The 11,624-nt window shown below is 41.8% G+C and overlaps 1 protein-coding gene across 3 annotated transcripts in view; it reads right to left on the bottom strand.

Annotated features, from left to right (window-relative positions):
• Positions 1 to 1,114: 1,114 nt before the first annotated feature.
• The window catches only part of LOC135348752 (E3 ubiquitin-protein ligase RNF213-like), a 59,791-nt gene continuing 49,281 nt past the window's right edge, over positions 1,115 to 11,624 (bottom strand). For 2 of the 3 annotated variants that reach the window (XM_064547059.1, XM_064547060.1), the window contains exons 49-75: positions 11,375 to 11,579; positions 9,814 to 10,008; positions 9,632 to 9,759; positions 8,506 to 9,563; positions 8,025 to 8,447; positions 7,781 to 7,962; positions 7,506 to 7,715; positions 7,137 to 7,366; positions 6,974 to 7,079; positions 6,580 to 6,908; positions 6,406 to 6,517; positions 5,915 to 6,316; positions 5,748 to 5,864; positions 5,589 to 5,684; positions 5,270 to 5,530; positions 5,138 to 5,210; positions 5,038 to 5,072; positions 4,852 to 4,949; positions 3,473 to 3,807; positions 3,267 to 3,416; positions 3,045 to 3,211; positions 2,842 to 2,992; positions 2,702 to 2,785; positions 2,162 to 2,643; positions 1,867 to 2,055; positions 1,551 to 1,810; positions 1,115 to 1,405 (exon numbers count right to left, since the gene is read on the bottom strand). In XM_064547059.1, coding sequence (XP_064403129.1) covers positions 1,255 to 1,405; positions 1,551 to 1,810; positions 1,867 to 2,055; positions 2,162 to 2,643; positions 2,702 to 2,785; positions 2,842 to 2,992; positions 3,045 to 3,211; positions 3,267 to 3,416; positions 3,473 to 3,807; positions 4,852 to 4,949; positions 5,038 to 5,072; positions 5,138 to 5,210; positions 5,270 to 5,530; positions 5,589 to 5,684; positions 5,748 to 5,864; positions 5,915 to 6,316; positions 6,406 to 6,517; positions 6,580 to 6,908; positions 6,974 to 7,079; positions 7,137 to 7,366; positions 7,506 to 7,715; positions 7,781 to 7,962; positions 8,025 to 8,447; positions 8,506 to 9,563; positions 9,632 to 9,759; positions 9,814 to 10,008; positions 11,375 to 11,579 — 6,229 coding nt within the window. In that variant the 3' untranslated portion in view covers positions 1,115 to 1,254. Of the gene's footprint in view, positions 1,406 to 1,550; positions 1,811 to 1,866; positions 2,056 to 2,161; positions 2,644 to 2,701; positions 2,786 to 2,841; positions 2,993 to 3,044; positions 3,212 to 3,266; positions 3,417 to 3,472; positions 3,808 to 4,658; positions 4,751 to 4,851; positions 4,950 to 5,037; positions 5,073 to 5,137; positions 5,211 to 5,269; positions 5,531 to 5,588; positions 5,685 to 5,747; positions 5,865 to 5,914; positions 6,317 to 6,405; positions 6,518 to 6,579; positions 6,909 to 6,973; positions 7,080 to 7,136; positions 7,367 to 7,505; positions 7,716 to 7,780; positions 7,963 to 8,024; positions 8,448 to 8,505; positions 9,564 to 9,631; positions 9,760 to 9,813; positions 10,009 to 11,374; positions 11,580 to 11,624 lie in introns of those variants that run through there. The other variant, XM_064547062.1, reaches the window with a different exon arrangement.

Below are 11,624 nucleotides of genomic sequence, written 5' to 3'. Positions count from 1 at the left end.
GTTCTGCGGTAATTAAATTATAATTAGCCACAAAACACTACAAACTACGTAAAATGTGTTCAGTTAGGCCCCATGCAAGAAGCAATTATGGGCTTCATGTAGTCGACAAGCTATAGTAGTATGCCAGAACTTCTATACATGGAAATGCTAACTTTTAAAATCTGACTTTTTGAAATTGAGTGCACTATGACAAATTTATGACAACAGTAGACTCTCGTTAATCCAGCCACCCTTGGGACAGTGGCACAGTGCAGCTTGGCCAGAATAACGTTAACGAGGTGGCCGCATTCCAGAAAATAAATAGCCGCGGCTAAAAAGCGGTCCCTACCTTGAATCTAGATAACAATAATGGTTCTGTCTCGAGGATTCATTATGCTATCTTAATTAAGTGTAATCCAAAACGTCATGTCTGGCCGTAATAAACATATAAAACCTACTTTGAGGCAGCCAGTACTGGCCAGTATACGGAATAGCGAGTGTCCGCATTTCAGGGTGAGTTTTATGCAACAAACATCTATAGCCAGCAATCCGTGCCAAACCAAATGGCCAGTATATCGAGGTGCATGGCCGTACCACTTCAGAGGGCCGGAATAGCGAGAGTCTGCTGTAGACTGTATTACCGAGCGTTAAACAAGTAAATTTTGCGAGTGTTGGTCATTAAAATCCTACTGGTAATAGCTAGCTTGTATGCATGACATCACGATTCTTCTAGAACGCAAAAGTTAGATATTATGAAACGTTTTTCACACGATTAGTAATACGTACGATACTCCAATACTCGCGTTTAGCACTGCAGAGCTTATTATGAAAATTAAGGCAGACAAAAAATTGAGGCTTAACTTTCGTAGAATTAAATTTGCGCTATACGGTACGGCAATTACATTAATTGCGCTCGTCGATAGCTATAATATATATTCGTGAAACAATTTCGTGGAGGATTGCAAACCCCCGAAAACTAATTTCCTCGCACTATAGAATTTTAAAACAGTTGCATGAGACAAACTAACCACCAACTATACTGCTATAGCTATATAGTGAAGTAAATTAAAATTAAAATTAATGCACGTCATGCATCAAACATTGATGCTATAATTATAGCCTCGGATCTCCCGTGTGAGAACAAATTTGATATTGCAATTGACTTTCAAATAAAACTGAATAATTAATTCACAAAAAAAACTACGCATGTACATGTATAGTAACAATAATTGACTGCTATAATTTATAACTAACTACAAATTTCTCACTTCAGTGTCAATGTCTATTTTCCTTGTATTCAGCGACATGCTTCCACATGGCCACAGCCTGGGGTACTGTAATACTTTCAGGAAACTCATCTAGGCGATCAAGGTCAATTGGGCTCTGTTCCGTCATGTCCCAGTAGAGTTCGAGAGATTCGACCAGTCTGTGTGTGTGTGTGTGTGTGTGTGTGTGTGTGCTGAAATAAACATTGCAACAATAATTAATTTTGTTACTGCAGATGCACCTGCATATAATTTGGCGAGTATACGTTTAGTGCAAGCTTGAAAAATACTATCAGGAAAATTTACGCAAAATCCTCCTCGTTGGCAGTTATGTGCTTGACGTGGACCTCAATGAACTCAAACAAACTCCCTAGCAAGAGCGCCAGGTCAAAGGTCCTCAGGCACTTATTCAGGTCGTTCAACTGATCAGTTGACAGGTCAGCAGAATACCCTTCGGGAATTCCCTCGAACGGTTCCTGCCCAGTATGCCACAGCTGCCTGGCCAATTCCACAGAGATTGTCTCCCACAAGGAGAGTATATGACCAAGCGTGCAGTGCTCTTTAGCCTGGGGGTGTGAATAAGAAGCTTCAAGCAAAGTAGGTACATATCTCTGTTACTCACTTTGGCACTAAATGGTTTGTTGCCCATTTTTGTAGACAAGATGTACTTTTCCAACCTAACATCATCGCTGGCCCCTCCTGATGAAAGCAGCCCAAGGACAATGTCTACCACATCCAGTGATTCTTTCAGTTTGTCAGGAGTTCGCAGATCAGTTATTATGTCTTGCTGGATACGTTGGCGAAGTCGTATCTGTAGTGAGATAACCAAAAACATCGTCTTAAAGTTATGTACATTTGTATTTACTTTGTGGACAACGAATTTTACACCAAGCAAATGACACTCAGATATAATTTACCTGGGGTTTAACTTTGCGTCGTATCTCCTGGAAAGTCTCTGCAGTGTAGATGTCCTTACGATAAGCTACGCAATGAATGTCCAGAAGAACAGCTGGTTTGCCATAAATAAATCTGTTGAGGATGTGTTTCTCAAGAGCAGGGAGGTCGTACTTGATGTTTTGACCACTCCCCACGGTAAGTGAGTAGTGACAGTGAGAGAGGATGATGGACTGTAGATGCTGCTCATACTCCAGTAAATGGCAGCGATGCACATGAGTGATGGGGACCTTGTGCTCTTTCCACACTGCCGAAGCAGAAGACTCTGACCCCTGACTCACGATCCCCCTGCACTTTTCAATGAAATCGTTGTGTGTGAGGACAAGATAGTCAACAAGTGCCGTGGTACAGCGCCCTTCCCTCATGGTAGTGGGGATCAAGTAGACCAGTGGTGTTTTGTCCTTGATCTCTGTTATCAAATACTTCTCCTCTACTGGCAGTCGGTCTGTTGAAGAACACATGCATGCCTCAAACACTTCAGGCACTGTATACACACAGCTTACTATGGTTCTTGAGCTTCTGTCCTACTAGAGTCCATGCTTTCTTCAGATTCTCTATCATTTCCTGGCACTCGTTTTTGGTGTTTTCTGAGTAGAAGAAGACCATACAATCATATAATGTGACTCGCATACTAATCACACACCATTCCTTGTATCTTTCACTTCCTTGAGGAATTCTCTGATGGTCATGGTCTCTGCTTTGCTCTTGTCCAAACGTCTGTCAAACGTCTCAAACATAAACTGCTGTAGTCTTACAATGTCTGGGATGTATTGTGTAGCTCGTAGGCTCGGTTCCTAAAAAAAGCAAACAAACAAACCATGCGATTGGTGATGAATGCACACTCACATTTTGAAGGAATGTGTCTAGAATTTTGCACTCATTCCCAGCTTGTACAGCGCTCTTAAGATGTTCCAGGCAAATTTGTGGTCTGTAACTCCAGAAATGTACCTCCAACTTCCCCTCATCAACCACCTTGACCTTCTCATAGGCCAAGTAGAACAGACGGTCTTGATCTAAGAAGATGGATCCAGTGGGTATAAAGGTCATACACAACGTAAAGAGCCAAACCTTGTTGATCGTCATTAGCTACAAGATCCAGTGCTTTGGCCATAGCTACTTCAAGCTGGTTGAGAACTGGTTCAACATAGGTTATATTGAACTGCCGCTCCCACTCTTTGCGTGCAATCTTATTTTGTAGTTGGTTCGACTTCCCACAGGCTGTAGATCAAATACATTGAACAAACAGATCTATTAGTTCAGTTCTGTATACTTACAAATTGAAGGATTGGTTCCTAGTATTTCTTTCAGCACCAGATGCATGATCATGACACACTCATCCATCCCCCTTCCAGTGCTACGTTGCATACACTCCAAGTCCTTCACTAGATGGAACCAGAAGAACTCTGCTAGGTCCTGTGGCCTGACACCCTTGACCACTTCAACAATAAGCTCCAACTGTTGGTCGTGGCAGGCAGCCCAGAGGAAAGAAGCATGCATGAGCACCCTGACAACGTTCACTGCTGTAGCAGACAAGGTTCTTTCTCTCTCGGAATTAACAGTGCGTTGTTGAGGGGCACCAAGGTCATGGCCAGTCTTAGTTGTGTCGTTCCTGTATAATGGCAAAAATGGGTAATTTTTTCTGATAACAATTGTGACAATCAAAGAGGGAATGCATCTAAGCATATGTATGTATACCCAGTGAAAAGACTGGATATGCCATAAATAGATAGAATGACACTGCATGGTTACTGGCCGGGGGGGGGACAAACATTACCATTGCATTCGCTGCAACTCAAGCTGCTTGAAACGCTTTTGTGTTCGAATTCACCGACTAAATTTCTCGGAAATTTTTTGTGTCAAATACACCGTATTACTAGAATATTTTGCAGGTGACAAACTTTTGCGAATGAGCCAAATCAGGAACCTTTGCGATCTAACTATTTCGTTCTGGCAAGGATCGTGTGTATTAACTAGTGCGGATGTTATTGTTGCGAATTGATCAACCCTCGCAAAGTTTGCAAATGTTTGATGCTCACAAAACATTCTGTATACTTCAAAGACCACACACCTGACCTCCTTGATGGTGAGAATCATTTGGAAATAAAATATTGATCGTCATGTAAGTAAAACATGATTAAAGTGGATGTGTATAGCGGAATTAAAGAACTGCTCGTGGATTTTACAGACAGCAAACAATATTTATAGCTTCCATGTTGGAATTGACTAAAACCATGGGGAACACACTGACGGTACCACGAGCGGTGCTTCCCTTTTTTCTTCATCTATCTAAGCCCAAATGTAGATATACAGGGTCAAGTTCAATCACGTTGCATAGGTGCAAATATAGACCTATAAATATAGACCTATAATGTATGTGAATTTCGTTGAGTATATAAAGTTGCATGCCATTTCTCTTATATACACATGCATGCATGCAAAAGGTCCAATGACAGTATTTACATGGTTACACATGATGTAGTCTGGCAGAATGCCTCCTGTGTACAGTATATTGGAGTTGCGTACTCTTCCTAATGAACTCTCGGTATCTCCTACTACAATTGTTAAACTTTGAAAGGTTCACACTACGATGAATGTAGGACACATAAAAATTATGAAAGTGTCAAGTTGAAATGCTTGTGCATGATGTACTTACACTCTTGCAGTCCTGTTATCAGACCTAAGCTTATGGCTGGTACCACCAATAGATGCCCCACACTCACGACAGGTCTTTAGCTCCACTGGCCGTCCACACTATTAAAGCATATATGTATTATACAGTCATAATTTGGACCATAACATTGTACAGACCTATAGCAAGTATTGAAAGAAAAGTACTCACCTCTCCAACTAGATAGGGATGACCGTTGGGGCATTCTGTAAATAGCCGTGGAGATACATGAAATTAATATATATATAGCCCTATAAATTTACTGACTCACCATAAAAGGTACCACCTCCAGCTTGTCTCACTTCCTGCAGCATATCCTCAGGCATGGTAGGCAGGTAGGCATTCTGTAAACATGCAAATATAGAATCACTGTATTTTCAGAACCCTGTTTTCTCTTATATACCTTGAGTAAAGTGGGATTTGTAAGCATGTTAAGGAATGGCAGCAGTAGTTCATTATTAGTTCTGCTCAGTAGCACTGTAACAATGTGCACCACAAGGCCAGTGATGGATCTGTGGAGGCCTGCTTGTGCCTGGTGGGGGGATACAACCATCTGGGCCAAGGTGCCACCCTGTTGGTTGGCCAAGAGCAAGCGCAAGACTTGCAGCAATTCTGGTGAGATAGTTGGGTAATTTTGGACGAATGTGTTTAGTAATTGGAGGGCCTGCATGGGGAGGATAAAAACTAATAATCATGCATCTTGTCTGTCGCTTTGTCAGTACCTCCGCTTCTATTTGAACTGCTGGTGCTGTGCTTGCTCGAGATAGAGTTGCTTTCTGGTAAAAAGCAAAGGCCAACAAGCACACCTCAGCTCCATCCTGAACGTGAAAAAATCAAGTATTACACACATATACCTAATGAAAAACGTTAAGTACATGTACCTCCACACATGCTGCGAGTTCTGTTGTTTCGTTGCTGTACAATGCTGTGTTAACAGCAATTCTCACATCTTTATACCCCTGCTCATACAGCACAGACAAGTCAATTGATTTCTCCTCCTAGAATAGCAATAGTATACAATTGACCCAACCAGAGTATAAGCACTTACATTGTCCACTCTTCTCAGAGTCTCGGGGACGACCCAGGGATGGGCCTGGCTGACAGTCTGGAGACAAGGGAAGCCAAATTGCCTCACTAGGAGCCTCATGAGGTAGAGTACTGGTCCTGTAGTGTCCACTCTGCCTTTGGGGTCTATCACATTTACTCTGGTGTCCATGCACAGATCTCTGGCCACTCTGAGAAGACTGCTGTTGACACGATCACTCTTCAGCTCCTGGGCTAGGACAGAGAGGGAAAGGCGAACACCGGCGACTGATTCCAGATACTGCAGACTAACTGAGGGTGTATGAAAATACTCCTGTAGAACCAAATAACCTTCCCCCAATATCCGCTCAATGTAGCTAGCCCGGCTTTGAGCAGGGAGAACATTTATTCGTTTACGTAGAGAATCCTGTGTGTTGTGTATTGTGGGGCTGGGTTGAATGCATGATGATATATACACAGACTTATGCACCTATATATACATGCACACACACACACCTCAAAGCACTGAATGCACAGCAGACAAAGTCCCTGGTCCATGCCATGCCCTCTGATCACTGCAATGGACCGCTTGAAGTACTCGTCTAGGTACTGTTTTACCTGATCATGTCTATCAAGAGTTAAGAAGACATGAAATCCTCTAAAAAACAAAATGTCTAGCTAACGGCTCACTCATGTTCAAGCAGCAGCTGCAGTAAGAATGATCTGATTGTAGGAGTCTCATCCTGCTGCTCGTCATTGTAAGGAGAAAGCCTGCTAGTTTGGTTGTCTCGAAGGACAGTGTCTAACAGCAATTTGACAAGCTCTGTTTCTGGTGCTTCCATACCACCAAAACACAAGCTAGAGACAACCTCAATGAAGAAACGATTACAACTTTTCCTAATTTTCTTCTTCGTGATATTATCTGCTTTAAGTTTTGGAAAATTGAACACAGCATTCAATATTTTTTTGACTTCCTTGACGGTGACTTCTTTTAGAAAGTCTGAATGAGACTTCAAAGTCTGCATAAACATATGGAGAATGAAAAACATTGCAACGTCTAAATATATATTTAAATGAAACTTACTAGCGCAAGTCTTCTAATGATAAAACGCATCCCATCAACTTTACAGTGAGGGAGATAAACCTTCTCAGCGAAAATCTGCAGAGCTCTAATCCTTTGCCATGTCAGCCTATATACAGAATGGTAAAACTAATGGATGCATGCATTCACAGCCTTCTCTTTTAACCTTGACATGATGGTAGTATCATCCCCAGAGCTTGATCTCAAGATGGTGTCAATGACATTTTGAGACAAACGGACGTGGTTTAACCATCGCTGAAGGTCCCGAGTGAGATCATCCTGGTTAGTTTTGTGCAAAGGAGGGTTAAGGCCGGCCAAGTCCTGGCTAGTGGGGTCATTATATTCCTGATCCGATTCTAGCACTCTTTGCACCGCATACAGATGAAGAGCGAAATCCTACAGAAGGTAATATAATGACAATGTGAGGTTAGTATCGTTGTGGACATTCAATACACTGACAGTTTTGAGCGAACTATAGAATCAAATGTCCGATCTACCGAAACAATCATACTTGTATACATATAAGTCAGCCTACTTGTCCTGCCACTCTGAATGAGTCCTTGTTGGATAGGGAGCGTAGAATACTTGGTCTGTGCAATACAATCTGACCAAACTGGAGCACCTTGGAAGAACACTGGCCATGAACAAGATGGAGAGCCACTATTTTCCGAGACAGTGATTCGTGGCCATCCACAGAGCAGAAGTCATTATGGTGGGTCATATTGTCCAACGCATTCATGATTAGCTGTAAAGAAAATTATGAAACAAGTTACCCCATCAACTATAAGAAAAGAAACATGCCAGACATACCTTGTACTCCATATTGCCTAGCTCGCTCTTGTGACTGCTTTTATGAATGTAACGCACAAAATCATAAAGATAGAGTTTGTAGAATTTGTCAACGTGATCCTCATCAACGCTGCCCAAGATCGTCCCCATATCAGTTAGACTCAGAGCCTCACACAGTGAGTTATGGAGGTGTTGTTCAGTATCTATGGTAATGCATGATACATGATTGCACTAACATGCACAACATCATAACAACTGCACCAACCTAGCATGTTAGCTCTCTGAGCGTTCACCATGTCTTTTACAAACCACGAGAAAGGAAATTGGCACTGGAAGTTATTCTTTATGGTTGTTTTGCCCTCTGCTAGTGAGGAGAAGTCAATCCTTCCTCCCGTGAACTTGAATATGGTAAGCCACAACCTTGATACAGGTGAATTCAGGTCTTTGGAATCGAGTAGATCAAGGTTACAGTTCTGGTCAACATGAGCAATGATCTCAGCAAAATAGGGAGTGATGACTTCATCAATACGGCGAGCCAGAACATTTCTGAATGTACCTCCATTCTGTAGCTTTCTGCCACTCATGGCCTCATTGAGCACCCATTCTCTTTCGTCCACTCGGTCACTTTCTCTCTGCAGCAGAGCCGAGTGAATAAGCTTGACCAAAAGGTCGTAGAATGGAGCCTCACCTATATATAGGGATAACTTATTAGAACAGTAATTAGTGTACATACTGCATATGGTTACCTGGATGTGTTTTAGGAATAAGTGACATGAGTTTCAGTATTCTGTGCTTTGCTCTGTCCTTCAGAGTGTCTTTGAGCATTGATACAGCAGCTTGCACACAGCCCAACAGCCGGTGGTGCTGAGAGTGGAATGATGGAACTTCTTTTTGAACAGTAGGAACTTCAGCAATTGAATGAGCTTTCATTGGAAGAGGTGTGGGTTCGGCATTGTCGTCATCAGAATATTTGATGGGACTTGTAGGCACAATGCTTTCAATTTCCTCACTTGGAGGTAAACTGATTTGCATAGTATCACTAGGCAGCTTGTCAGCCTCCACTGGAGGCACCGCTACGTCGATTAGTAGAGGATCAAACAATTGTGCATCCTCAATGTCCATCATGTTGCTTGCCTCATCATTGAGAGCACTGTCTCTATATGCCAGCTCTACATGAGGTTCGTTACTTTCAGTATCCATTCTGTTGACCTCTTCTAAACTAGATATGCTAGGCCGCTGGGGAGTATCTGGCACACTTGCTTCATCAGACATGTCTTGATCACTGTATATATCATCGTCCCTCATGTGATGGCTATGCTCGGCAGAATGAAACATTTCGCCCTCACTATCCTCTTCACCAGTCTCAATCCTAAAGTAAGAGTCACTCCCTTTTTTTAGTTCTTGCTCATCACTTTCTTCTAAATCAGGTCGCTCCTGGTTTTTCTCTCTCAGTTTCCCGATGAAAAGTTCACTAATAGATGCATTCAGCGCTTGTTCAGGTATCACTGTAATCTCAGAAGTAGCTCGCAAATCATCAATGTGCACCGAGATCCAGGGGTCCCCTTGAAAGCCCACGAACTGTGACTTGACTTCTTGTTGTGGCAAGTGAATGACAAACAATATACGAGTGACGTCAATATTGTTACCACCATGAATTTTGTTTTTATCCTTTGCTCGTATGGCTTCATCGCAGACCCTATATCTGGCACACGCAATAAGGTCAGAATTCAAATGGCCAGAGTCACACTGTACAATCACCAGGAATGGTTTAGCATCATCTACGTCATCACGAATAAACTTGGGGCTGCATATCAGTGAACATAATTATAGAAATGTTATTAGAAATAATTATAATTATAGTACACGACGTACCCTATTTTGTTTGAGAAATCCAGTTCAGAATCAAACTCATGTAGATCAAAATGTGCAAAGTCCATGCCAACAGCGTCAGTGACCTTGGTTAACTCCTCACGAGTCATCAGTCGACAGTGAGTAGTGACCTGAAGAGATACGCAATGGCATGAGGTGTGCGCGGGATAACATAATTATGTTACCTGTAAGAACACTTCGCGATTGTGACGGCTGCACTCGTACTGTAGAAACTCTCCTATGGAGGTGTGGTATTGGTGCTTGAAATACCAGCTTGTAAGACACTCAATGTCTTCTTGTAAAAGGTCGGATTTACGAAGACGGATAATTGCATCATCAGCAGCTGTTTGGAGCAGAAGGAACTGGCTTAGTTTGAGAACCTGCATGTAGGGACATCAGTGAAAAACATTGTTAAATGCTAAAAGCCAAATGAACAGTAATCGCATTGGGCTTAATTTTTGTCGTTTTCGTAGGTTAACAATCTTGCACGACAATTTTTCAATTAGAATTATCTGCTATAATGTGCTAAAATGAAAGGCGTGACCTGGGAGTATTTCTGGTTATAAGCAGTATACATCCACGAATTTATTCAACGAACTGCTTTTTGACGCCAGATGCCATTCCACAAAATTTAAGTGCCTAAAAAAGTTCGCGCTATACAGTATGTTGTAAGAGTATATATCGTAGATCTTGCTCGATATAATTATGTGATGTACTCTTAGTAGCCACTATATAAATCACAAACAATCAAACAATCAAATATGAAACTCAATGAACCAGTGCATAGATTCTGAAGCGTAACAAGCCTATTCTGAGGGTGTGACGTCACACGTTGAGATTGTAATGGATCACGTAAGGCGTTTCCAATCCCTTTCTGTTCGTTTATCTATGATAAAAGCATGCAACGGAAAGAAAAAAAACCACGTCACGTGGGTTACATTTTGCTTATCTTCTTACAATAAATATACGTAAGGTCGCACATTTTGAAGCACTTCCTACATGTAAACCTTTAGCTTGCTTTTAAATGCATGTTTTGTGATGTTTAACCCATAGACTCTTGACAGTCACACCCGGACTCTGCAAGTATGGGAGTGGTCTCGTCTTTTCTTGAGCTACTCACAAGTCAGGAAATTAAAGGGACCGAAACTCTCCAAAGGTGGGTTGGCTTGGGTCAGAAATGTTTAGCTCTGAGTACAAAACGTTAATTTGAGGTGCTGTACATGTTTGTGAGCGTTCCTAGAGTAAGCCTGTAGCTTCATATCAGCAACTATTTGCGCAAATGCAATTAGTGGTCATTTTACTGTGCCCACTACTCATAACAGTTATGTGTCTTTATTCATTTTACAAGAGGAGGTCTAGATATGCTATGTAGCAGAGTGACAAGATGACTAGGTAAGCTTCTATTTTATGTGCTAAGCATTACCTTAATTATCTTCCATAAAGCCTCTTTTTTTTATAAAGATTACATGGGTAATTTAGTGTCCGACCAATATCACCTGATGGCAGAACAAAATGTATTATGCTAGGACAGCTTGTCAGGACAACCAATATGTGTTATTTATACCTCTGCACACTACTGTATACCCCGTGCACACGAGGCACAATGAAAGCAAATGAGCTCCTCGCTACGCTAACAGTGCACATGTTACATGCAGTTATCAGTATACGTGCACATTATTGTTGACCTTCATGTAATAGTATGATGAAATTGGTGTACTAACACCACCAATACAAACTTTAACTCACTGAGTCAGACCATTGTGGTGAGTTCTCGGACAAGCCAACAAAGTTCTCACTAATGATACCAGCCCTCTGCAGTTGTTCAATCTTGCTACTAAGTGACGGATTCCGTTGTAGTCTTTTCAAGAGATTAGTAGCCTGGAACACCACTGCTGCAGGTGTGTCCTTCTGGTAGCCTATGAATGCATGGGCTTCACTAAAGTGATTCCCTCTGAAATTACAACAAAAGTGATGTAAATACATGTACACGAGTATA

The sequence above is a fragment of the Halichondria panicea genome, chromosome 15, assembly GCF_963675165.1.
Source record: "Halichondria panicea chromosome 15, odHalPani1.1, whole genome shotgun sequence".
Classification (NCBI taxonomy): Eukaryota; Metazoa; Porifera; class Demospongiae; order Suberitida; family Halichondriidae; genus Halichondria; species Halichondria panicea.
The sequence above is the reverse complement of the archived record's forward strand: the minus strand, read 5'-3'. Positions and strand labels throughout refer to the sequence as shown.